The 27605-nt window shown below is 43.3% G+C and overlaps 2 protein-coding genes across 4 annotated transcripts in view; both read right to left on the reverse strand.

Annotated features, from left to right (window-relative positions):
• Positions 1 to 627: 627 nt before the first annotated feature.
• On the reverse strand, positions 628 to 17405 carry CRTAM (cytotoxic and regulatory T cell molecule). Its single transcript, XM_077788078.1, has 10 exons — positions 17357 to 17405; positions 13232 to 13384; positions 9831 to 9983; positions 9518 to 9649; positions 6733 to 6903; positions 6104 to 6196; positions 5399 to 5743; positions 2793 to 2939; positions 2227 to 2310; positions 628 to 1471 (listed from the first exon to the last, which is right to left on the reverse strand). The coding sequence occupies exons 1-10, from the start codon at positions 17403 to 17405 to the stop codon at positions 1299 to 1301; spliced, it is 1500 nt and encodes a 499-aa protein (XP_077644204.1). The 3' UTR covers positions 628 to 1298.
• A 3386-nt stretch (positions 17406 to 20791) lies between these two features.
• The window catches only part of UBASH3B (ubiquitin associated and SH3 domain containing B), a 78697-nt gene continuing 71883 nt past the window's right edge, over positions 20792 to 27605 (reverse strand). For all 3 annotated transcript variants that reach the window (XM_077788004.1, XM_077788006.1, XM_077788005.1), the window contains 3 exons: positions 27167 to 27273; positions 25221 to 25330; positions 20792 to 23914 (listed from right to left, as the gene is read on the reverse strand). In XM_077788004.1, coding sequence (XP_077644130.1) covers positions 23777 to 23914; positions 25221 to 25330; positions 27167 to 27273 — 355 coding nt within the window. In that variant the 3' untranslated portion in view covers positions 20792 to 23776. The remainder of the gene's footprint in view (positions 23915 to 25220; positions 25331 to 27166; positions 27274 to 27605) is intronic.

Raw genomic sequence — 27605 nt, forward strand, 5'->3', positions numbered from 1 at the left:
ATTCCATTCTGTGGAATTCCATTCTGTGGAGTCCCATTCCTTGGAATTCACATTTCCCTTATTGCAGGGATCTGTTTTTACCCTTCTGGAAGATGAAGCCCTGGAGAAATCCTGGCTCTCCTGCTGCCCTCATCCCAGCATTCGGGCACATGGAACCTGTGGAACATTCCCAGCATGTGGAACATCTCTGGCGACTTCACAGAATCATCAAATAACAGAATAATTTGATCAGATTTCTGTTGTTTTTATTTTTTTTAACCCTTTAGACACCAGGCTGCTTCCCAGCTTGGTTAAACCCAGCTGCAACCCAGGTTTGGGGTCCAGGGAGAAAAGTGAAGTCATGGTTCACAGTGCCTGTGGTCACAGAGGAGGTGACAAAATCAACCATAAATATCTAAATTTGGGGCTGGGTATACTCAGGGGACACTGGGTGCTGCAGGTGAAACGTTAATTTTAAAGAATTTAGAGATTTTAGAGGAGCTAAGATTTTAGTTAGAGATAAGCCTCACTAGAGTTAATTAAAATAAATGAATAAGCCTTGATGAAGTTAAGAGTTAGTAGTTAACTAATAACTGATTGCTCGTCAGCACAATGTTGAGTTAGCTGGGTTTATAATGAAGAATATAAACTGATAAATTGCTTTTAGGAACATCAGACAACTGTGGCCTCCTCTGTTCTGAAACCAACTGAAGACAAGGAATGGGAGTTCTACCAAGAGTTCATTTGTCAGATTGGCATTGAAAAGGTGGAAAGGTCAGAAGGAGGAAGACTTCATTGACTTCCTCATTTTGGGACCCCTCCCCATGGAAGGGACACCGACCCATTCCAAGGAACAAACCACGAATGCTGAATGGCTTTTGGAGTGATCAGCAGAGGAAGCGAGGAATGGGATGTACCAAAATGATGAATATGGATTTGTATTTTGGGTATTCAACACTTGTATGGATAAAAGGGCTCTGTAATCACCTGGAAGCTGCGGTGTGGATTTGGGAGCGATCCCACACACAATAAACACACACTGTCTAACTTTAAACTGTTGGAGAGTTTCTGTCTGTCACAGTTGGATATCGGTACTAGATCAATATCCAGATTTTTTAAATAAATCGCAGGGGTGACGAGCTGGGTGTGGCAGAGGTTGGTGAGAAGCTCGGAAGTTCGGGTGGCTCAGTCCAGGTTTCCAGGGGCTCCCCGAGGTGCTTTGGGATGGAGCTCCCGTCCCTCCCACTCCTCTGAGGCCAAATCCCAAAAACTTCAGTAAAAACATCTGGAAATGGCATTTTCCTGCGGCCTTCCCACCGTTACACATCGCTCTCCCTCCCACACGGAAACGTCTCCTCAGTTCTTGCCGTGCTTTTGTCACCTGAGTCCTTCTCTGGGGTTTCTGGATCTTTCTCTGGGATTTCTGCATTCTTCTCTGGGGGTTCTGCAGGTCTTTCTGTTACATACTGCATGTTGGATTTGGGATTTCCAGCTAAAAACCACAAATATTTATTATTTATTACTTATTACATATTCTTTATTCTTTATTCTTTATTCTTTATTCTTTATTATTTATTCTTTATTACTTATTATTTATTAATAATTATTTACTATTTATCTTTATTATTTATTATTTGTCATTAATCATTTTTTATTTATTAATTGCTATTTGTTATTAATTATTTGTTATTATTTATTATTTGAGATTTGCTATTTATTATTGAAAGTCTATTGTTTATTATTTATTATTTATAGCTTCCACCAGCTCTGGCCAGTCAGCCGCAATTAAATAAAACAAGAATTATTAATTATAGTTAAGTATTATAATAATAATAAAATATTATAATGATATATAATATTATAATGATAATAACATTGTAGTATAATATATTAATGAGTATATAGTGTTAATGATTATATAATGTTAATGACTATGTAATGTTAATGTTAATTATATAGTAATGATTCTAGACAATATTATGTATTAATATAATTATATTAATGATATATTATAATGATATATAATATTATAATTATATAATTATAATGAATACTTATTATATATACTTATTTATTAGAATTAATAAATAAGTATATATAATAAGCATTATATATTATTGATATGATTGATATGATATGATATGATATGAGTATAATACTTATTTATTAGAATTAAATAAACCAAGAATTAATTATTATTTAAGCCAATAACATACTTACAGGAATATGTTAGTTAAAGCTTTTTACCTTGTCCATTCTTCTCATGGCCTGGACTGTCTTCGTTAGATCTGGATTTATAACTCTCCAGTGTCTGCTCTGAAACATCATTTTCTGTAGGGAAAAAAGCCACAAACATTAATTTAAATTATTAAATAATTACACTTCCTGTGGAAAATTCCAGAAAAAATAATTTAAGTAATTAAATTATTAAATATTCAGTGGAAAAAACCCAGTAAAATTAATTTAAGTAATTAAATTATTGAATTTGCTGTGGAAAATCCCAAAAAAATTAAATTATTAAATAATTAAAATTTAATTATATGAAACAAATAAAATCCAGTAACTGAAAAATAGAAATAAACGTTACATTTTAAAATATATTTATAATATTTAAATTTATACTGTATTTTAAATTTTAAAAATAATTAAATCCATTAAATCATCAAAACCCCACAAACCTGAATGACATGATTACGAGTATGAGATTGATTTTTTCCCCCCATTATTCCTTGAGCATAAAACTGCTGGGGGAGGAGTTCCAAAGGGGAATTCTCGGGTGGGCTCGAGGCGATAATCCGAATTTCAGCCCTCACCTCTCCTCCAGGCGCCGTGGGCTTTGCGCAGCTTCAGCAGGAACAGCAGCACCACGAGCAGCAGTGCAGCCACCAGTGCAGCCACCAGCGCAGGCAGCAGCAGCCTGCCCTGTGGCCGCGGGCGTCCTGGGGACCGCGGATGGGGATCTGCAACACGGGTGGGCGGATAATGATATAGAATATCCTATAGAATAATGGTGTGCAGGTCAATGTCCTGGGAATTCACACAGGGATGGTTTCACCCCCATGGATACGGTGGGAGAGCAGAACTCAACCAAAGAATTGTGATGAATTCACCTTCATGAATTCATGAAGTTTTGAACTTCATTTTTAGGATATACCATAGTTAATGACATAAAATATGTTATATAATGATATATAATATTATATATAATTTGCTGATAAGTGTCCTGGGAATTCAAACAGGACTGGTTTCACCCCCATGGATACGGTGGGAGAGCGGAACTCAACCAAAGAATTGTGAGGATTCACCTTCATGAATTCATGAAGTTTTGAACTTCATTTTTAGGATATAATATAGTTTAAGACATATATTATGATATATAATATAATAAATACTAATACTAATAATAATATATAATTTGCTGTTAAATGTCCTGGGAATTCAAACAGGAATGGTTTCACCCCCATGGATACAGCGGGAGAGCGGAATTCACCCAATCAATTGTGATGAATTCACCTTAATGAATGCAAATAATGAAGTTGAGAACTTCATTTTGAGGATATACCATAGTAAATGACATAAAATATGTTATATAATGATATATAATATTATATATAATTTGCTGATAAGTGTCCTGGGAATTCAAACAGGAATGGTTCACCCCCATGGATACGGTGGGAGAGCAGAACTCAACCAAAGAATTGTGAGGATTCACCTTCATGAATTCATGAAGTTTTGAACTTCATTTTTAGGATATAATATAGTTTAAGACATATATTATGATATATAATATAATAAATACTAATACTAATAATAATATATAATTTGCTGTTAAATGTCCTGGGAATTCAAACAGGAATGGTTTCACTCCAATGGATATGGTGGGAGAGCGGAATTCACCCAATCAGTTGTGATGAATTCACCTTAACGAATGCAAATAATGAAGTTGTGAACTTCATTTTTAGGATATACTATAGTTAATGACATATAATATATTATATAATGATATATAATATTATATATAATTTGCTGTTTAGGAATTCAAACAGGGATGGTTCACCCCCATGGATACGGTGGGAGAGCAAAACTCAACCAAAGAATTGTGAGGATTCACCTTCATGAATTCATGAAGTTTTGAACTTCATTTTTAGGATATACCATAGTTAATGACATAAAATATGTTATATAACGATATATAATATTATATATAATTTGCTGATAAGTGTCCTGGGAATTCAAACAGGAATGGTTTCACCCCCATGGATACAGTGGGAGAGCGGAATTCACCCCAATCAATTGTGAAGAATTCACCTTAACGAATGCAAATAATGAAGTTTTGAACTTCATTTTGAAGATATACTATAGTTAATGACATATATTATATAATGATATATAATATTATATATAATTTGCTGTTTGGGAATTCAAACAGGAATGGTTTCACCCCCATGGATATGGTGGGAGAGTGGAATTCAACCAAAGAATTGTGATGAATTCACCTTCATGAATTCATGAAGTTTTGAACTTCATTTTTAGGATATAATATAGTTAATGACATATAATATGTTATATAATGATATATAATATTATATATAATTTGCTGATAAATGTCCTGGGAATTCAAACAGGAATGGTTTCACCCCAATGAATATGGTGGGAGAGTGGAATTCACCCAACCAATTGTGAAGAATTCACCCTAAGGAGTCCATTAAGTTTTGAACTTCATTTTAGTATATACTATACTTAATGACATATAATATCTTATATAATGATATATAATATCATAAATAATAACAACAATAACAATTAATTAACTATTAATAACAACTGCAAGAACAACAACAACAACAAAACAACAACAAAAATAACTACTACTACTACTACTACTACTACTACTACTACTACTGCTAGTAATAAATTTTCTGTTTGGGGTGAAACCATTCCTGTTTGAATTCCCAGAAATCCCCAGGACATTTAACAGGAAATTATTATTATTGTTATGTTATGTGTTGATGTGATGTGATGTATGTTATGTTATGTTATGTTATGTTATGTTATGTTATGTTATGTTATGTTATACTATATTATAGATGTCATTAACTATATTATATCCTAAAATGAAGTTGGACTCGATGATCCTGAAGGTCTCTTCCAGCCCGGTGAACCTGGGATTCTCTAAATTCTGTGAATTGCTGTTGCACAGTGCCATCTAGTGCAGCCCACCCGGAGCATCCCTGGCTCCCGCCCTGCTCCCATCCTTCCTCCAAGCAGAGAGATTTTGGCTGGGAAAAGGAGGGAACAAGCAGGAAAATGCTGCGCTCAGTGTCCCACTCTCCTCTGGCAGGGGGGATGGAACGCCGTGCCCCGCAGCATTTCTGTAATCCCGATTTCAGCTCTGACAAATTCAGGAGACCAAACTCACCGCTGGATGCGACGTCCGTGAGGTTTGGCTGAGCTGGCGGTGGTGCTGAGCTGGGAACTGCTGGGTTCTCTGGGAATGCAGAAGAGTTGGAAACTCCGGGATCATCTGGGGATGCAGAGGGGCTGGAAACTTCTGGATTCTCTGGGGATGCAGGAGAGTTGGAAATTTCTGGATTCTCTGGAGATGCAGAAGAGTTGGAAACTTCTGGGTTCTCTGGAGATGGAGAAGGGCTGGAAACTTCTGTATCTTTTGGGGATACAGAGGGGCTGGAAACTTCTGGATTCTTTAGGGAAGTAGAGGGGCTGGAAACTTCTGGATTATCTGGGGATGCAGAGGGGCTAGAAACTTCTGGATCTTTTGGGAATGCAGAAGAGTTGGAAACTTCTGGATTCTCTGGGGATGGAAAAGGGCTGGAAACTTCTGGATCTTTTGGGGATGTAGAGGGGTTGGAAACATCTGGATCTTTTGGGGATGCAGAAGAGTTGGAAACTTCTGGATTCTCTGGGGATGTAGAGGGGCTGGAAACATCTGGATTCTCTGGGGATACAGAGGAGCTGGAAACTACTGGTTTATCTGGGGATGCAGAGTAGCTGGAACCTTCTGGATTGTCTGCGGATTTAGAGGGGCTGGCATCTTCTGGATCTTTTGAGGATGCAGAAGGCTTGGAAACGTCTGGATTCTCTGGGGATGCAGAAGGGCTGGTACCTGCTGGTTTCTCTGGAGAACTGGAAACTGCTGGATTCTCTGAAGTGCTGGCAACTTCTGCATCCTCTGAAAGTCTGGTTTCTTGTTTGCAGCCTAAAGAAACCCCCCCAAAAAAAGACAAAAATCGCAAGAAGCTTTGCCACTGAGCAGATCCTTGAGCAACTACCCTGCCCTGCTCCATGCTCTGGATTGTTTGGGTTTTCTGCCCTGCTCCATGCTCTGGATTATTTGTGTTTTCTGCCCTTCTCCATGCTCTGGATTATTTATTGGCTTTTCTGCCCTGCTCCATGCTTTGCATTGTTTGGGTTCTCTGCCCTGCTCCATGCTCTGGATTCTTTATTGGGTTTTCTGTCTCATCAAGGGTCTCACTTCCAGTCCCATCCTCACCTTTCCTGCCCTCGGAATATATTTGCTGCTCTGGAATGAGGAATAAAATGAAACACTCTGCTGTGGGGAGCTTGGGGCAGGTGCTGCTGCTCAACTCTGCCACTGAGGAACAGCTCCAAACCCTTTTTTTTTGCCCCAGCTTGCTCATTTAAAAGCAGACCCCACACTTCTGTATTTCTGCATCATTTTCAGCACCTCAGGGCAGTGAAATCGGAGGGGCAGAGCTGGAGGAGCTGCAGTACCCGTGCTGGGGAGGTCCTGGAAGTGGAGAGATGCCACCAGCCTCCGTGCCCCAAGTGCAGGGTGCTGGGTGACACAGCTGGCTGTCACTTGGGGGCTGTAGCTGAGGATCCTCAGGGTGCTCCTGGTGCTCCATTTCTTCCCATCAGCTGCCAGCTGGTGCCTGGTGTCACCTGCACAAAAAAGAAAAAAAAATAAAATAAAATAAATGAAAGTGCTTCTATCACCCTGAAATGTCACACTGTAAAATGAAATAACTCACAGAGGCAGGCTAGATGTAAAAGGAAAGAAAAATAACCCAAAGAAGCCAACTTTATTTTCTGACTCCACTATATATACAATAGTAAAAGTGACAGTGGATTTGAGGATGGAATTGCCACCTCTCCAACCACACTGGTCAAACCCACAGTCCATCCCTTCTCTCCTCCCACAAAGAAGACTGCAAAACAATCATTATTGACATGAACATATGTGAGAAAACTCAATTAAAATATGTAAATATCAGAAGGCATAGGAACTTTTAGAAGAACTTTAAAACCCTCAGAAGAACAGGGCAACACTGAAATCCAGTTCTCCAGCGCTGCTACAGCACAAGTTTGACTTTTCCCCTTTTCCAGCTGCTGGAATTTTCCACCAGGATTCCCTGCCTTGCCACAGGGAATTAGGGCAGTCTGGTGGGATTCCCAGCATTACTAATAACCTCATTTCTCCAGGTAACGTTGATGATAAGGACAAATAAAGGCGTGTTTGATGTGAGCAGAGATGTGTCTGAGCAGCCCTGGAGGTGTTTCAGCTGTTTGCCTGAAGGGCACAAATATTTCTGTTCAGGATGCAGAGCTTTTGATGCTCCCCTTGCTCTGTTACCCTTAAATCAAAGAAATCCCCCATTTCTAAATGAACATTTCTCCATCAGCATCTCTCAACCCTCCCTTCCATCCCCAGCAGAGGCAGGTAAGAGCTCCAAAAGGATTTCAGAAATCATCTTTGTCAGCAGCAGCTCAGCAATTACAGCTGGCTTGCCCCTGCTGAGCCCTGCTGTTGTCAGTAATTAAGATTTATTAGCTATTTTCTGATTAGTGTCAATATTTGCAGGAAGTGATTAAAGCCGGGAGTGGAAGGGGGAGGAAGCAGAGTTACTCCAAGCCTTCAAAAAAATGGAGAAAAACACAGAAATTGGAGAAATAGTGGATTAAGGCAATGATTTCTTATCTTTGAAACAATTAAATTTGTGTCTCCCACCTCTTCATGCAAACGTGAAGAGAAAAACACTGCGAGAGACAGAAATAAAATATCAGGGGGGATATATTGAGGTTTTTATCACTTCCCAGCTGGTAATCCCAGGCCCTCACACACAGCCCAGCTCTTCCCAAGCACAGGCAGGATTTAAAAATCTGCTTTTCCACCATGCACTGCTCTAAAACACTTTTTTTTTTTTCCATTGAAAACCCCCAGGTTTTATCTGCCAACACGATTTATTCTTATTATTAACTCTAATTTCAGGCCAGAAAACACAATTCTCTGCTGTTTTCTAGAGCTCTTATTTAAAAATAAACCATCATGGGCCAGGGGAGGTTACAGCTTCAGCTTTAAATATGTTGCTTGATGATGCAAAACACAAGTCAGAGTTTGGTGATGTGTGAAAGAAAAAAGCCATTTGCATCCCTGAGTGTTTTTCTCACATTTTGATACAGATGTGCACTGGAGCTGAGAATGCAGTGATTTGTAGAATAATTTTATTTATAGCACTGGTAGAATATGGCAGTTACTTGTTAAAGGAGAAGAAAGGCAGCTGGGGCTTTGAAAATCATGATTTTGGGGTTGTTTTAGCCCAAATAAAGTGGAAAAAGTGGAATTATCCCAAATAAGTAGAATTCAGTGCTGAGGTTCCAGGATTTGGGGTTTATTTTTATCCCAGTGGAATTTAATGCTGAAATTCCAGGGGTTTGGGTTTATTTTATTGCACTGGAATTTGGTGCTGAAATTCCAAGATTCTGGGTTCATTTAATCCCTGTAGAATTTATGGGGTTTTGAAATTCCAGGGGTTTGGGTTTATTTTATTCCACTGAAATTTAGAGCTGAAATTCCAAGGGTTTTGGTTCATTTTATCCCAGTGGAATTCAGTGCTGAAATTCCAGGATTTTGGGTTTATTTTATCCCACTGGAATTCCATGCTGAAATTCCAGGATTTTGGGTTTATTTAACCACAGAGGAATTCCATGCTGAAATTCCAGGATTTTGGGTTTATTTTATCCCACTGGAATTCCATGGTGAAATTCCAAGATTTTGGGTTTGTTTAACCCCAGAGGAATTCCATGGTGAAATTCCAGGATTTTGGGTTTATTTTATCCCACTGGAATTCCATGCTGAAATTCCAGGATATTGGGTTTATTTAACCCCAGAGGAATTCTGTGCTGAAATTCCAGGATTTTGGGTTTATTTTATCCCACTGGAATTTCATGGTGAAATTCCAGGATTTTGGGTTTATTTAAACCCACTGGAATTCCATGATGAAATTCCAGGGGTTTGGGTTTATTTAACCCCAGAGGAATTCTGTGCTGAAATTCCAGGATTTTGGGTTTATTTAACCCCACTGGAATTCCATGCTGACATTCCAGGATTTTGGATTTGTTTTATCCCACTGGAATTCCATGCTGACTGCTCCCCAGACCTGCACCCCGCTGCAGCCGTGAGCTGCAGACCCAGCTGATATTTCACCCTGCAGCACCTTTAAACCCCCCAAACGGATAAAACCCAATTTCAGTGCCCAGAGGCTCTCGGAGCTCTCACCTGGGAGCTCGATCCCGTTGTCCAGCAGCCAGGAAATCTGGGGCTGGGGTCTGCCCCCATGGGTGTAGCAGGAGAGTTTGATGCCTCCTCCTTCATCCTGGGACACTTCCAGCACGGGGTGGGAAGGAGCAGCTGCAGCAGGAAGATTTAGGGTCAGTTTAGGGGCATTTTTTACTCCTTTCCATCAGCATTATTGGAGGGGACTGAGCTAAAAGCAAAATGATGGGAAAATTCAGGTGTGGATTTGAGGAGCTGGATCTGCCCTGCTCCTCTAAGGAAAAAAAAAACCCAAAAAAACAGGTGAGGAACTTACCCAAAATCTCAACATTCCGGCTCTTGTTTTGGACGTGCCCCCTGTAGTAGAAGCAGCTGTAAATTCCTGCATCCTGCACTGTCAGGTTGGACAGCTGGATGGACAATTCATCCTTGGAATAACGGAGCAGTTTGTACCTCTGGTCTCTTAAAACTGCGAGGAACAGAAAAGCCAGCACACCACGGGGGTTGGTTCAGCACAGGAAGTCAAAGCATGAGGGGAGTTTTTATTTTATGGCATTTAAAAGTTTCATTTTTTTAAGTGAAAGCATCTCCTACTTATTGTAAATGCAGGCGAACCCAATGGGAAGAAATGCTGATGTCTGACTCAATTCAGAAGGCTGAATTATTTCTTTATTATAACTATGCTAAAATACATTAATATACTATATAAAAGGAAAATACTAAAATTACATATTATTTTTTCTGACTCTAACACAACTCGTGCCCCTCTCTGAGAGCCCAGCCCCAGGTAGGTTGGATTGGCCACCAGGCTCAAACAATCCTCACCAGAATCCAACCAAGCATCACCCCAGGTAAACAATTCTCCACACACATTCCACATGGGAAAAATAAGGAGCAGAAACAGAAATTGTTTTCTCTTTCATTTCTCTCTGTGCACCTCTATGAAGAATCCTGAGAGGGAGAGAAATGTGCCTGCCATACCTACTCTCCTTTCTCTTTCTTGATTTTTTCATCTTTAATTTTTTCCCCCATAATTTACAGGAGCCCTCAGGGTCAGCCCAACAAGTTCATGAACTTTTCCCACAATTGCAGCACAGAAAACGCAACTTTCTGCCCTTAAATTGAACTGAAACTGGGGCTTTGTACAATCATCAGAGGGGAAGAGACCTCAAAACTTCTCTTTTTATCTTCATTTTTTTTTTTTTTTAGCTGAGGTTTTGACAAAATACTGAGCTGGAGGGAAATCCCAGCAATTTGGGTGAATCCCAGTTATTCTTATAATTAAAAGCAAAAGGATTTGACAAGGAATGCTGAATAGCTGCAGAAGGGAAGGCCAAGGCACTCCTCATCCTGCATTTGGACCAAGAGGAGGAGAGAGAAGGATGGGGAGATGGGAAAGCAGAAATGGCAACTTTGGCTTGGCCAGCACATTTCAGAATCATTGCTGTTTCCCCAAAATCTCCTCCTGACGCACTGCACGGAATTCCTGCGAGTGGGAGAGTGTCAGGGCTGTCAGGAATGTCCCCTCCTGTCCTCGGAGCCAGGAGCGGGCTCTGGGTGCTGTGGGAGCTCCAGCTCATCCTGAGAGTTCTGCTGCTGCCGGGGGCTCCATCCCTCAGGAAATGACCCACCAGCACTGCCAGCAAGGGGCTGCAGCTCCAAACCCCCAAGGGGAAGAGTTGATGCCTTAGGATCTCAGATTTTCTATTTTCCATCTATTTGTAATCCAGTCCTGCAGTTCTTTAGTGCAGAACTCCAAACTCCATATCCAGTCTTGCCAGTGTTCAAGAACACAAATAATCACAGGATGTGATTATCTGCAGGTGCTTTTATTGGGAGCTCTGGGAATCAGGGGTACAGACCCAAATCTGACTCCGACACGGCTTTTGAACTGAACGTATTTTATATTCTATCCTTATATAACTTACATATTAATTATTAAACTTATATTGTTCTATTGTATACATTGACATGAGTTTCTCGTGATCTTTCTTAGGCCCCTGACCACAGTTTCTCATGATTATTCTTATGATTAAACAGTAATTATATTTAATTACTAAACAATCATCACATCTATCAATTATATCATTTATCATGTACTAGCTACACAGGTGCAGTTCTAGCAAGGTACAAGGCCTACATGTACCTAGGGTATTTATTTTTTTCAGGGCCTACTAAGCTTAATTTTCCTTTTAACCCTAAATCCCCATGATTTTAAAACCCTTTTACTATCAGTGTGAGCTGCTGCTTCCCCATTTGGGCAGACACAACAATTCCTCTCCAGGCCTGGCAGTCAAGGATACCTCACTGCCTCAGGCCAGAGATGGAAACAAAAGTGAGTTGGGGGAGCAAACTTGGGGTAAATGACTTCATTAACTGAAGCTGTAATTGGCAGATTAACCCCCAATATGCAAATGAACCAAGCTTATAAAAGTGTGAAAACTTGTGACCTGTTGTCCTTTTTTAGGTGAGTTTTGTCTGCCCTAAATGTACCTTAAGGCCCTTCAATAAATAGAACTGCTTTTTATTCCCTTGATTTTGTCTGACCTCTTCTTGGAAGCATCAATTTCTGGTGACCAGGAAGGGACAGGATCCTCTGGACCCAGCTACAAACTCCCCCAACCCTGCTGGCATTTTGGGCATCAGAGTCCCCCTGGCCAGGGTGGCAGCATAAAATAAAAATGTGGTGGACTCCAATTCAGGGAAGAAATGGTGATGTTTGGTTCTAGATCAGAAGGCTAAGGATAGCTTTATTAAAACTATACTATATTACATTAATATACTATTTAAAGAGATATTATTTTATTCTATATATTCATTTCTTACTTATCTAACTCAAACTACTCGTGACTCTGCTGAGAGCACAGCTGGATCCCACTGGTCACTGACCCCAAACAACTTCCCCAGAATCCAACCCAGGTGGACAATCTCCACACCACATTCCACATGGGGAAATGTGGGAACCCAGGGCTTCCCTCTGGCTGCCCTGGCAGGTCTGGAACCCCCCTGGACAGAGCCCCCAGAGACACTGGCTGTGATCTCTGGCCATGGAAAAGAGTTTTCAATCTTACAGGATCAATTACCAGCTCTCAGTGTTTGGTGTAAGTAGTAATTAAGTGTGGCACAGGTGCAAAAGTAAAATTTTAGGATTCTAGATGAGGGGGTCCAAAGGGGACAAGCTGGAGGAAATTGGGTGTGCCTTGTCCTTTTTCTCCTTCTTCATGCCCTCCATGTCTCACTGTGGTGTTGGCATTTTTCTGTTGGTTCAGGCTGGGGACACACTGTCCAACGTAGGTGACAGATATTGGCACGTTCTTGTAAATCCAGCCCAGGGAGTTTCTGGTATTGAATGTTTGTCACATCCCACTGAGGGCAGAGCCCCACACGCTGCCCTGCAGGACAGAGCTGGGCAGGGCAGCAGAACATGTGAGAGATAAACAGAATAAACAACCTGGAAACCAGCACAGACCAATTATGGCTTCTGCTTTGGCAGGGGGCTGACAGACAGAGACTTGCTAAAATTTTGGAATCATCAATACCTCAGATTCCGACAGGGAAAATCAAGGAGCAGAGATAAAGATTGTTTCCTTTTCTTCTCCCTGACAGACAGAATTTTCTGTCTGTCTGCCCAGAAAATGTGAGTGTCACAGCAGCAGGGACAGCTCAGAGTCCCCAGCCCTGGTGGGAAGTGTCACCACGCTGGAGTTTCACACTTACCCTGGTGGGTGTTGAGGAAAATGGTGAAACCCTGAGGGTTTGACCACTGCAGGGTGAAGTTTTTGTTGCTGGGGGTGCTGAAGCTGCAGTGAAGATTTAGATTTTCTCCTTCCCTCAGAGTCACAGAGTCGCTGGCAGCCCCTGGAAACCCCCCTGCCACGCACCAGGGGGAAAAAAACAAGTGGGAAATTGTGACACGAAGCAAAGCAGTGATATTTTGAACAGAGAAATGTGTTAATTTTCCTTTTTTGCAATGGTTATTGAATATTTCTACATTGCCAATGTGGTTGTAGAGATAAAAATAAATTGTCATTGGACAGATCATCACAGGCACTGTGTGACGAAGGTTTGGGATCTTTACCCACCAGCACAACCTGAATTAAATTATTAACCAATTTTAGTTGTTAGCCAAGAAAATATTTCATTATTAGAAAGTATTTCAATAAAGAACTGAAGCAGATTTATTTCATGCATTCTCTGTATTTAAACACAACCATTCCATTTTCACAGGCACTGTGTGACAAAGGTTTGGGATCTTTACCCACCAGCATAAACCTGATTTATATTATTAACCAGTTTTAGTTGTTAGCCAGGAAAATATTTCATTATTAGAAAGTAATTCATTATGTTTATTATTAGTTCAATAAAGCACTGAAGCAGACTCATTTCATGCACTCCCTGTATTTAAAAACGAAAATTCAATTTTCACTTATTCTATTATTATAACTAAATAATATTTAAGGTCCCTTCCAACCCAAAACATTCTCTGATTTTATGTCCCATTCTGTTGCTGTGGAACCTTATTTGCTCAGTGTGTGACTGAGCAGAGAACAATTTCCCAGCACCTCTAAAAATGAGGCTTTTTTAACTCAGAAATGAAACTTCTTTTGAAAAAAAAAAAACCCAAACCTGGCTTGGCACAGGGTACTCAAATGAAATTTCACTCTCTCTTCTCCCAGCTCATTTCACAGGTGGGCAATAAAATGTGTTTTTTCTCTCCAGCCATTCTAAGGCAGATAAAACACTTGGTGGAAATATTTGATGAATTGTCTTCTCCAAAAACCATGCCCTGGAGAATGCTAACATTGGTGCCTGGCTTGGAATAAAGTAAATTGGCAGCAGGAGAGTTTTGTTTTCATTCCTGTTTTGTGTGTTTTGATTTGATTTTCCACATGGCTGTCGGCCGCCAGTTCCCACTGCAGCTTGGGGAAACGAATCTTTCTGGGCTTTGGGGAAGATTTTCACAATTTTAAAAATTCTAAATCGCCCAGAAATGAATTGTTTTTTTGTCAGGAATTTTGCTGGAGCTGATTTTGGTACATCTAGAATCAGCCTTTGTCACTATAGGACACGTGAAAGCACAACGGGAGCCACCTGCTATTTGCAAGGTGAAGAAGAAGGTTTATTATCTGACTCCAACTTTTATACTTTTCCAAAGGTGACAGTGGATTGGAGAGTGAATGGGCCACCTCTCCAAAGACATTGGACAAACCACCAGTACATCAAGTTTCTCCACCCCCATAAAAGAATGCAAACAATATGTTGTTTATAGAAATTGTGTGGGAAAGTCTTCTAAACTCTTTAGAAAACCTTAAGAATCAGGGTGACAAGCCTTGTCCCCCTGCAAGGCAGCAGCTACCCATGGGGATTGTGGCTGTGCCCGTCCTTGAGCTGTGAGCTGAGTTGTTCAGAGCCACCCGGGGCTTGTGTGTGGTTTTCCACAGCCCCCTCGGGTATTTCTGTCCCCGTGATGATTTCCTGTCACCAGCAGCAGCGTGGGGTCTGGCAGATCACACCTCTGGGGTGACTGTGGCGAGGCTGAGCAAGAACAGCTTGGGGGTGTGCTCACTTTTCCAACCCCGGGGCAGAAAGATAATTTCCATGGGAGACCACTGGAAAATGGGTTTTATTCAGAGCATGGCTCACAGGGCAGCTCTTCCCTGCACGGGGCCGTGCTCTGCAGCCACTGCGGTCACCAAAGGTGGCAGATGTCCCCATGGCAGCTCCAGGTGGGGTGGCTTTTGTCCCATGTGGATCCCAGCTGGAAAAGCCACTCTGCCATCAAGTGACAGGCAAGAAAGGGCAGCAATTTGGTGCTGGAGATTGCAGGGTGCACTGAGCAGAGCGGTTCTACTCTGGTTGCTATTCTTGGAGCCCCCAGGAAGTGACTGAGAGCTCCTCGCACTGAGAGCACGGGTGCAGAGCTGCCTGTGAGCCTGTAACCCACAGCAAGCAATTTATTGAGTTATTTTGGTGCAGAGCTGTCCGTGAGCCTGTAACCCACAGCCACTAGAATTCAATTATTGAGTTAGATTTGGTGCAGAGCTCTCTGTGAGCCTGTAACCCACAGCCACTCCAATTCAATTATTGAGTTGTTTTGGTGCAGAGCTGCCTGCAAGCCTGTAACCCACAGCAAACAATTTATTCAGTTAGTTTTGGTGCAGTTATCTGTGAGTCTGTAACCCACAGCAAGCAATTTACTGAGTTATTTTGGTGCAGAGCTGTCCGTGAGCCTGTAACCCACAGCCACTAGAATTCAATTATTGAGTTAGATTTGGTGCAGAGCTCTCTGTGAGCCTGTAACCCACAGCCACTCCAATTCAATTATTGTGTTAGTTTTGGTGCAGGTATCTGTGAGCTTGTAACCCACAGCAAGCAACTTATTGAATTATTTTGGTGCAGTTATCTGTGAGCCTGTAACCCACAGCCACTCCAATTCAATTGTTGAGTTATTTTGGTGCAGAGCTGCCTGCGAGAATGTAACTCACAGCCACTCCAATTATTGAGTTAGGTTTTGTGCAGAGTTATCTGTGAGATTGTAACCCACAGAGCTACTCCATTTAATCAACTTTGGTGCAGTTATCGGTGAGATTGTAACCCACAGACCCACTCCAATTAATGACAAAGTTTTGGTGCAGTTATCTGTGAGATTGTAATTCACAGAGCCACCCTATTTAATGATTTTGGTGCAGTTATCTGTGAGCCTGTAACCCAGAATCATCCTGTTTAAGGCAGCAGCTACAAATTCATTCTGCAGGAGTCTGGGGCAAAACGGGGAAGAGGGGCTGTCCTGAGAATTAGCAAATTGTCAGCGACAGCCCTGCAGTGGTTCCTGTTCCAGCAGGGAGAGGGAATAGTGCTGCAGCCCCTGGATCACGGACCCATTTCTCCTGCAAAGGTCAGGAGTGAAGCCTGCAGGGATCTGTCATGGATTGCTGCTCCTTCCTTCCCTGCATCCTGTTAGATCCTTCTTGGATCCTCTGTTAGATCCTTCTTGGATCCTCTCTAGATCCTTCTTGGATCCTCTGTTAGATCCTTCTTGGATCCTCTCTAGATCCTTCTTGGATCCTCTGTTAGATCCTTCTTGGATCCTCTCTTAGATCCTTCTTGGATCCTCTCTAGATCCTTCTTGGATCCTCTCTTAGATCCCTCTTGGATCCTCTCTTAGTTCGTTCTTGGATCCTCTGTTAGATCCTTCTTGGATCCTCTCTAGATCCTTCTTGGATCCTCTGTTAGATCCTTCTTGGATCCTCTCTTAGTTCCTTCTTGGATCCTCTCAGATACTTTTTGGATCCTCTCTAGATCCTTCTTGGATCCTCTCTTAGATCCCTCTTAGATCCTCCTTGGATCCTCTGTTAGATCCCTCTTGGATCCTCTCTTAGATCCTTCTTGGATCCTCTGTTTGGCACAGCCAGACCTGAGCCTGTCACACTCCTGTGCCCAAAACACAAAGGAGATCCGAATCAGCTGGTCCTCTAGCAGGAGTGAGGAGATGCAGCATCTAAAATGCTTTTTTTGTTTTCCAAAGGACTTTGCAAGTTCTCCCTAAATTGCTCACACAGTGTACCAACAGAGGCACACTCGGATTTCTGACCCCGGCAAAGCAAGCATCCTTCTGGATCCTTGCCCAAATTCAAGGCACAATGTTTTGCCACCCTGATGCTTTGTCACCTCAAGCTGGTCTCAGTGATGCGGGGTTTAGTGAGCTCACTGACTCCCAGTGGGGTGACAAAGTCGGGAATGGGGTGACACTATGGTTTTGTCACCCAGACACCACCAGCACAGCCCTGTGCCCGGTGTGCCCGGGCTGGAAGGAGAGCTGGGATGAGATAACCCCGGGCTTACCTGGCAGCAGGAGCAGCGACACGGCGAGCAGCACCCCGGGCACGGCCATGCTGGGCTGGGCTGGGCTGGGATGAGCTGGGCTGGGCTGAGCTGGGATGAGCTGGGATGAGCTGGGCTGGGCTGGGCTGGGCTGGGCTGGGCTGGGATGAGCTGACTTGGGCTGAGCTGGGATGAGCTGGGCTGGGCTGAGCTGGGCTGGGATGAGCTGGGATGAGCTGGGCTGGGATGAGCTGGGCTGGGATGAACTGGGCTGGGATGAACTGGGATGAGCTGGGATGAGCTGGGCTGAGCTGGGCTGAGCTGAGCTGGGCTGGGATGAGCTGGGATGAGCTGGGCTGGGATGAGCTGGGCTGGGCTGGGATGAGCTGGGCTGGGATGAGCTGGGCTGGGCTGAGCTGGGTTTAGCTGGGCTGAGCTGGGTTTAGCTGGGCTGAGCTGGGATGAGCTGGGTTTAGCTGGGCTGAGCTGGGATGAGCTGGGCTTGGCTGGGCTGAGCTGGGATGAGCTGGGCTGGGCTGAGCTGGGTTTAGCTGGGCTGAGCTGGGCTCGGCTGGGCTGGGCTGAGCTGAGTTTAGCTGGGCTGAGCTGGGCTGGGCTGGGCTGAGCTAAGCTGGGCTCGGCTTCCTCCCTCTGCGGGGCTGCCGCTGCCAGCGCTCCCTTTTCAGCGCCTTTCCCGTGACCTCACCCACCGCCCCGGGGTCCCTGTCCCCACCCCGGGGTCCCTGTCCCACCCCGGGGTCCCTGTCCCACCCCGGGGTCCCTGTCCCGCCCCGGGGTCCCTGTCCCGCCCCGGGGTCCCTGTCCCCACCCCGGGGTCCCTGTCCCGCCCCGGGGTCCCTGTCCCACCCCGGGGTCCCTGTCCCACCCCGGGGTCCCTGTCCCACCCCGGGTTTCCTCTGCTGCTGAGCCAGCGGTGACCTCACGGGTCCCTCCGCAGGAACCGGTGGGTGGCAGCGCCGGGGACTCCGAATTTGGCCGCTCCGGGAGGGATGCGCCGAGAGGAGAAGGTGAAAATCAGCGAAATTCGGGTTGGGGTCACCTGCCGCTGGGGTGCCCGGGATGGCACTGCCCAAGGGGCAGGGAGGCAGCGCTTGGGGGATGTGGCCAGGCTGCTTGAAAACCCATTTTAAATGCCTGGATTAAAAAATGTCACTTGTGGATTGATGTGGTAATGCTGCTTAAAAATCCATTTTAAATGCTTGGATTAAAAAATGTCACTCGTGGATGTGGCAAGGCTGCTTCAAATCCCATTTAAAAATCCTTGGATTATAAAAATGTCACTCGTGGATGTGGCAAGGCTGCTTGAAAACCCATTTTAAGTGCCTGGATTAAAAAATGTCACTGGTGGATGTAGCAAGGCTGCTTCAAACCCCATTTTAAATGCCTGGATTATGAAAATGTCACTCGTGGATGTGGCAAGGCTGCTTGAAAATCCATTTAAACAGCCATTTAAAGTCCTTGGATTAAAAAATGTCACTCGTGGATGCATGTGGCAAGGCTGCTTGAAAATCTATTTTAAATGCCTGGATTAAAAAATGTCACTTGTGGATGTGGCAATGCTGCTTCAAACCCCATTTAAAAATCCTTGGATTATAGAAATGTCACTCGTGGATGTGGCAAGGCTGCTTCAAACCCCATTTAAAAATCCTTGGATTATAGAAATGTCACTCGTGGATGTGGCAAGGCTGCTTCAAACCCCATTTTAAATGAAAATGGATTAAAAATGTGTCACTCCTTGCCACTGGGCTGTTGCCCAGGAGGGTTTTGGCTGTGCCGGGGGGATGCTGGAGGAGCAGCAGTGGGAAAAGGGAATTTCCTGCCTGTGGTGCAGGAAACTCGCTGAGCTGCTCCAGGAGGTGCCAGGGGACACAATTCGGGTTTCCCCTTGCAGGTCTGATTATTCCAGCCTGCTGTCCCCCCAGGTGTGTGAGAACATCACATTTGTCCAAGTCCACCTCATGAGTTGTGATTCCCAAGAAGAGTTTTTGGCAGATCCTCTTCTGTCCCTCCTTTGCAAGTGCTCAAAATTTGGTGCGGACAACTATTACATTCAAAAGAAACTGAATTTAATAAAATAATTCTGGTTTAAAACCTGTGTGTGCTTGAGTGAAGTGGACAAAATTAATTATAAACACACTGTGTTTTTTATTCCTGATTTATTAGGACCAGTTTCTATGAAACTTAGTTTAGGGAGGTGCCTCACTCAGTGGGTATTTGGTTAATAAAAGCTGTGGCTTTTGTGTTCATCATCACGAATCAATTTGACTGGAAAATAGAGCTACAGGTCATGAATTTAAAGCAGCTGGGTTGAAAGATAAAAAAAATAAAAATCCAGATTAAGACCTGTTGGAAAAATAAGTTTGGTTTGAAAACGTGGCTTCAGTTCCACACATCCAAACCTGAGAGTGAAATAACCCCAGGGAAAAAACTGAATTCAGAGGGAAAACTCCGTCCCTGAGCAGGGAGAATTTTTGTGCCATCTGCTGTCAAGTGAATGAATTTCAGCCTGAGAAAAAAGAAAAACGCAGCTCAAAATCCCACCACGTTCCCTCCGGAGGAAATCTGAAATAGGAAGGGTGCTCGGCATCTTTGTTAAATCACCTACGAGATATTTTTGTCTGATTTCTGAGAATTCCATTTAATGTGAGAAGCAAATTAAAATGCAGTGGTTGTTTTTTAACAGTTGTTAGCACTCAGAACTGAGGTTAAAAACAACCACCCACCCCCCCTGCCTGCCCCACCCCCAAAATAAAAAAATACAGATGTCACAGGTAATTACAGCTATTTTTGGCAATACAATGATTGTTTTGTTTTTTTTTTAACAGCAAAACTTTTTTTTCTCAAATAAATATAATCTGCTCACACTAAATAAAAAAAAATAACAAAACAACAAAACCATAATAAACAGAATGATACAACAGGTTGAAAATGAAACAAAAGAAAAGGAGCTGTTGATAACATCAGGTCTGAAGAGATGCCAGGAGAGAAAGTTCAGAAAATACATTTTAATGGGAAGTAGTAAAAGAACTGGCTGAGTATTTTCTCTTGTGGGTCCTGAAGATTCCCCAGGGGATGAATTTGAGGAAGTGGGGAGCAGCAAGAAGTGATTTTGAGCCTTTGCAGCCAACCTGTTCATTAACAGCCGCTGTTAATTGCATTTCTTCTGTTCAGTGACACCTCTGCTCCCCCATCCCTCCTACCTGAGAATTCCAAATCATTTCCTCTGTCAAAGAAACGAAGCCAAACCACAGAGCAAAGCCATTATTTGGGGATAAAAATTACCACTCTCATTAAATTCACCTAGAATTTAACAGCAGAAGGAGGCCAACTCCTGTCTGCAACTGCTCAGTGGGGGAGAAAAGGGAAATACCAATTTTTACTGAAATTATCACGGTCTGGATCCTCATTTTGCATAAAGAAGCACAGCTCTGCTGATTCGAGTGTAATGTCAGTTTAATTCTTGTTTTTTCCTCAGCCATACATTGTAAATTGTGAGGATTGACCATTTCTTCTTGGCAGGTTTGCAGCTTTTTTTCCTTCATTGTGGGGAGAAGGAAAAACCTGGGAAGTGCTGTTGGAATAAAACTTGGGATCTGATGCAGCTCAAGGGAAGGGAAAGACTTTGGGGAGCTCAAGTTTAATGTTCTGGGACAAACCACTGGAGTGACATTAAATCCACATTAATGAGCAGCAACGGGGTGAAAGTGAAGCAGCAATTCTTTTGTCTTCTTAACCTCTCGACTAAATTAAAAGGAATATTTTTTTCTCTTTTTTTCCCCCAAAAAAGCCTTTTTACACCAGACTTCTTAGCACAAACCCCCAGGAAAACTCAAAATGCTGAAGAAAATCAGATTTTTTCCTCCCAGTGATTCTTGACACCTAATTTGAGACAAGACTACAATTGTCAAAATATTTCCCAAACATCCAAAAATATATATATATATTTTAAAGAAGAGTATTTTAATATCTACCTCCTCAAACAGAACACTTTTTTCTCTATTACTCCATCAAAGAGCAGCTAACACCACTCCAGTTGTGCATCCAGCTTTTGCTCCCTCTCTGTTTCATGCTCCTAAAGAAACTCCTTTTCATGTCACTCAACTCCAGCAGCATCTGAGCAATAAATATTAGAACACAGCAATATTTCTTGCCCCAATTTACACCTTGCTGGCATGAAACAAAAAAAAATCTGGAGAATTCACATGCCTCAGCAACCAAATTTTTTTGTGTGTGTGTGATTGTCAAGTATTTAATTTAGATTTTTTTTTTTTTTTTTGCATGGAGAAAAACAAGAAATGCTCTTCAGAATGTCTGTAGACAGCCAAAAATAGTTTAAATGACAATTAAAAATGAACCTGACAGCGATAAAACCACACAGGACCAGGTTGGTTTTTTTCCCCCTGCCCTGTCCTAAATTTTCTCCCTGACTTTTTTCAGTTCCGTCCCTGCTGTAATAAAGCACTTATGAGTGGCCTAAGGTGTGTTACACAGTCCTAAAAGTAGAAATAATGGAATATTCCTGTGGATTGTGGGAATAGCTGGGCTGTTGGCCATGAAATGGAGCCCCAAGCTGAGCTCAGCCCCTCGGGGTTTGCTCCATCCCAATTGTTCCTCCTTTTTTTGGGAAGCTGGAATTGCCCTTTGCCACTCCCAGGGGGGAGCTGACAACAGCCCTGCCCAAGGGGAAAATCCACCAAAACACCACGAGAACTCGATTTTTATTTGATTGATAAACACCAAATCTGTGCCTCTCACCCATTTCAAACCTTTCAGCAGAGACAGCAGAAATCTCTCCTGGAACATCCCAGGTGCCTTGGATGCTGCTTTTGCTTTCCTTCTTTTGTGGTTTTCACACTTTTGGAAATTATTTTGCCCTTGCTGCCCAGAGCAGCTGTGGCTGCCCCGTCCCTGGAAGGGTCCAAGGCCAGCCTGGGTCTTTTCCAACCCAAACCATTCTGGGATGGTTCTGTTCCTGTTAATGCCCACACTTGTGGCCCAAACCAAGAGAGAAGTTTGCCTAAATCCCATTTAAACCCAGTTTTAAGGACCTGCTGGCAGCAAACCTGCACTGCTGAAGTGCCTGCAGCAATTTTTTGACCAAAGCTCATCATTTTAGATTATTCTATCACGACAAAAAAAAAAAAAATCTCTAATTTATTCATAATTGATAATCTATCACCAAAGCCGAAAATTTTTATAATTCTAATCCTAAAAAACCCTGCTCTGCTGCCAGTTTATGTTATAAATACCGACTGTGGTGTATTTTGGGATGCAGGTTTTTTTAGCATCCTGCAGGCTCTGGCACCAAGAGGATCCCCCTTGTGATCCCAAACTCCTTGGGTAGAGATGGAAACCCTCCTCTTCCACTTTCCCCCAATCCCAACCCTTCCCTCCCTGGGTAAATCCATCAAATGTTGTTCCTAAATTGAAACGTGCTGGGTTTTTTTAGCTGCTTTGTCTTTATGACAGGTGGCACATGGGAATTAAAGGGTGAGGAAGCAAAGCATGGAGAATTCCAGCTGAATTCCAGCAGCTTTTTTATCCATCCCAGCCTTCCTGGAGCAGCCTGCACAATCTCACCAGGGCTGCCAAAGGGACACACAGACACTCCTGGTGAACAGCCAGCACAAAAATCCCAGTATAAAGGGAAAAAAAAAAACATTTTCCAAAGCCTCCTGAAGGGAATTTAAACAGCACAAACCTTTTAGGCTATGTCTGGGCAAACAGGTGGATTTCAATAATCAAACTCAAATCTGAACTTCCTAAATCCCTCAGGTTTGGTTGGAAAAGGCTTCTTTTATCTCTACCTCAAAGAAATCCCTCCCAGCTTTTGCTGTGCTGACTTTCGATGCTCAAACTTCACCTGCAGCTGATGTGAAATTTGGAATTTTCCTCTGATCCAGGATTTTCCTTCGTCTCTGCACAACATCCAGCACATTTTGGGCACTCCCATCTCCTGCAGAGGCAACGCTCGACTCGTTTCCAGCCTTGGGGCAGGAAATCAAATCCTTTCATTTTTTCTGGAAGGTGCTGAGGGTTTGGGGGCTGGGAGTGGAGCAAGCACGAGGTGCTGAACGGGGCTGCAGACATTTTGCAAAAACAGCAGTGAGGAAACAAGCCCAGCATCCTGCCTGGCACAGGGCTCCTCGTCCCTGCTGCAGTGGCAGTGAAATTGTCACCAGAGCTCCTTCAAGGTGAGGAAACCAACCCCCAGCTGTGCAAGAGCCTCAAGCTGTATTTTAATATTTTTTCTCCCCCTCAAATCAGTCCATTTTGGTGTAAAAATGAGACTTTTTGCAGGGCTGTGGCTGTGTGAGATGTGCTTGGAGCGAGCCACGGGAGAGATGAGGAGGGGTTTTGTCCTGCTGGCAGTAAAACAGGAGGAAGAAGAGAATTCTCCAGCGCTGGGAGAGGCTCTCCCTATTCCTGCAGCAGGGTTTCTCTCCAGTTAAAGCCTCCAGTTGGTCCATGTGTGAGAGGGAGGATGGGAGGGTCTGTGAGCTGCCAAACACCAGTGTCCCCCAGTTCTTCGCAGGAGCAAAACCCCAGGTAGGGAATCTGTGAGGAGAGAAATGGGAATTAAGGCAAAAAAACACAGGCTGAGCTGGGTAATGCCAAGGGGTGCTGTGCTCCTCCAGGATTTCACCCTGATTTTTCCTGTCTTTCCCTCTCCCAAATTTTCAGGTGGTGATTGACAGACTGCCTGTGCAAAACACTGGGAAAAAAACCCCAAGATTATACCCTTGGAATGTGGGTTTAAAAATGCAGTTTTGAATGGACTGTAGTTTTAAGAATGTAGTTATGAATGGGAAGTAGTTTTAAGAAGGTAGTTCTAAATGGAAAGCAGTTTTAAGAATGCAGTTTTGAATGGACTGTAGTTTTAAGAATGTAGTTTTGAATGGATGGTAATTTTAAGAATGTATTTTTGAATGGAAGGCAGTTTTAAGAATGTAGTTTTGAATGGAAGGTAGTTTTGATAATGCAGTTTTGAAAGGAATGTAGTTTGAAGAATGTATTTTTAAGAATGTAGTTTTACATGGAATGCAGGTTTAAATAGGGACCAGCTCCAAGCAAATGTAATCCCAAACCAGCCCAGCTTTGGGGGAAATAGGGATGTTCCTGCAGCTCAGGGTTCCCAGATGAGCCCTGAATATCCCAGGGAGTCTCTGCAGAGGGCAGGAAAGGAGAGGAAGTAAAAAAACCATTATAATTTCCAGCCTTTTGGTGGTTAATATCTCTTTAGATGAGCAGGGCTCATGAGTAGGGTTGAAGTGCTGAAGGGCTTTGGGACTCCCTGCACAGCCCCTGGTAGCCACAAAGCCCAAAAGAGTCCCTGCAAACCCATCTCAGATGGACATCTGACCCCACAAATCTCAAAAGAATCTCTGCAAACCCATCTCAGATGGACATCTGACCCCACAAATCTCAAAAGAATCTCTGCAAACCCATCTTAGATGGACATCTGACCCCACAAATCTCAAAAGAATCTCTGCAAACCCATCTCAGATGGACATCTGACCCCACAAAGCCCTAAAGAATCCCTGCAAACCCATCTCAGATGGACATCTGACCCCACAAATCTCAAAAGAATCTCTGCAAACCCATCTCAGGTGTGCACATCACCCCACAAAGCACCAAAATGTCCCAGCAATCCCATCTCAGGTGAAAATCTGACCCCAAAAAGCACCAAACTGTCCCAGCAAACCCATCTTAGATGGACATCTGACCCCACAAAGCACCAAACTCAGGTGAGCCCCTGGCCCCACACTGTCCCAGCCTCTCAAACCCTTCTCCCTCACCCTCCTGACTCCTGAAATGAGGAAAGCCCAGACCAAGCCCTGCCCCAGCTCCCTGTGGCAGTTACCTTCCGGACCATCTGTACAAAATCCTTGGAGTTCTGAGGTGACAGCCCCTGGAGCTGGCAGGTGCAGGCCTCCAGGGAGGATGCATGAGCCACTATCAGGATGTTATTTCCTGAAATCAAATCAGAAACACAGCCTGAGTCTCGGGGTCTGGGTGTCAAGGTGACCCCAAGAGTGTAAAATCCTCATTTCCAAGCCCATGCAGCCAAAGAAGTCTGTATGTGCAGGATCAGCTTCTCAAGGTTATTTATTTTCCTTTATCCAGAACATTCTTTCTCTGACCTGCTGAGCTCTGTCCAGCAGCTCGGCCATGGCATTCTGTCTGTCCTCAGGGGGTGTTTGCATTTTATACCAAAAACTACCTGTGCCATGTTTACAATAACGTGCCAATATCTGTCATTTATGTTGGACAGTGTGTCTGTGCCTTAAACCAACAGAAAAGTGTCACCAGCACAGCAAGACATGGAGGGCAAGGAGGAGAAGAAGGTCAGGACACGCCCAAACCTCTCCATCTTGTCCCCATTCTAAAAACCCTAAAATTCTACTTTTTCACCCTGTGTTAATTCAACTACCACACTGCTCAAACTCTTGTGGCTTGTAATTCCTCACACAAAGTTGGCAGTTTTTTTCCACGGGCTAAAATGGCAGCCAGAGGTGTTTTTGACTTTGTGCCAGGGTCTCTGAGCCCCTGCCAGGGTCTGGGGGTACCCAGGGCAGCCAGAGGGATGAGCTGGGCTCCCACAGCAGCTGAGGAGGGAGGTAAAGCCAGATTTAGGGGCTTTATCAAGCAGCCTTTTAAAACATTTTATCATATAACAACACATCAAACTGTGAATTAAGGGGGAAATGGGATTTGTTAATGCGTTTAGAGCGTTTCTCAGTTTTCAGGGTAATGATTAACTCACTCCTACTTGGTTTAAAAATGTTTTCTGGAGAAAACAAGAATTCCAGTGAGATTTCAGCTGTGTTGGGAAGCAGATGCTTTTTGCCTATGCAAAAATTAATTCCTATTACAACGAACACTTTAATTTCACTTGCTGGCTTTGTACAGTGGCAGGTTTGCATTTCCACTTCCAAGATCCTTTACAACCAACACCCCACTGTGCTTTTGAATTTTGTGTGCAAACCATTAAAACCAAAGCTTAGAATGCATAGACAGGTCAGTGAGATGAAATCAGTGAAAAGATCAGAATTCAGGAATTCTCAGAATGTTGTGGATCAACAATAACAGATGGGGATTTCTTTTAAAATTTCAATATTGTGTTTGGAGAATGTTCTAAGGTCTTTATGGGAATAGTGCAGGTGAACCTGGTGGGAAGAAATGCTGATATCTACTCCAGCTCAGAAGACATTCTTTTCCAACTCTTTCCCAGGCTTCTGCCTGGCTAGAAACTCTCCGTTTCTCTCTTTGACTGAATCTGAGACCCACAGGTCCAGACCTGTGGAATCTGAGACACACAGGATCTCACCTGTGTTGGCAGCTATTCCCATCCCCCTTCTTTTTCTCTCTATCCTTTCTATTTCTTTTCCTTTTCTGACCGCCACTATGGCATTTATTGGTTTTGGCCCCTAATAAAGGTGCGTTTGTTGTTGATAGTCCCCTGCTGTTTGTCTTCTGAACTTTGGCTAAGGAACCATGGACGTTCCAAGAGGAGGGGAAGTTCCAAGAGGAGGGGAAGTTCCAAGAGGCGTGTGGCCCCTCGGAGCCCCTTTTCAGGGGGCTTCAGGGTGGGCTGGAACAAGGCTCGGGCCAGTGGGGCTACAGACACCTGATGTTTTAGGAGAGGGGTAGAGGTGTGGGGTGACCCGTACATTTTGGGGGTGAGAGGGAACAGTCCACTCGAGCCCTGGCCCCATCCGTAGGCAGGGCGTTGGGAGGACCGTTCTCAGTTATTTGTGGCCAATTCTGTTTCTCCACCCTTGCCAGCAGGCGGGCAGCGGCGCTCACCTTTGCCTTTGCACTCGCCGATGATTTCCTTGGTCACCTGGAAGCTGCGGCTGATGTAGGTGTCGTAGGACTCGGACACCGCCAGCTTGCTGACAGGGATGTGAGGTCTGGGGGGAAGCACAGCCAGGAAATGGGACTTTGCTTTACAGATATTTGGTTTATAACAAGACAGGATTTAATGTATGCATATGTTTTATAATTGATATAAAGCGGAATTATATGTACATTATGTATTATATATACAATATTATATGTACAATTGCCAGTGATGTGGGAAATTTGGTTTATAATAAGCCAGAATTTATTTTATACACATGTTTTATATAGCATTATATGTATATAATTGATATATAAAAACATAAACAGAATTATATATACAATATTATTTATACAATTGCCAGTGATGTGGGAAATTTGGTTTCTAACAAGCCATAATTTA

This window comes from Lonchura striata, chromosome 23 (genome assembly GCF_046129695.1).
Source record: "Lonchura striata isolate bLonStr1 chromosome 23, bLonStr1.mat, whole genome shotgun sequence".
Lineage (NCBI taxonomy): Eukaryota > Metazoa > Chordata > Aves > Passeriformes > Estrildidae > Lonchura > Lonchura striata.

Bases quoted from the DNA above. Each gene is read 5' to 3' on its own strand.
- CRTAM (XM_077788078.1), bottom strand. From the start codon at position 17,405: ATGGCCGTGCCCGGGGTGCTGCTCGCCGTGTCGCTGCTCCTGCTGCCA. The intron at 9,984-13,231 runs GTAAGTGTGAAA...TGTTCCTCGCAG, and splicing joins TTTCCTCAACACCCACCAGG to TTTTAAGAGACCAGAGGTAC. The intron at 6,197-6,732 runs GTACTGCAGCTC...GGGTTTCTTTAG, and splicing joins CCAGGACCTCCCCAGCACGG to GCTGCAAACAAGAAACCAGA.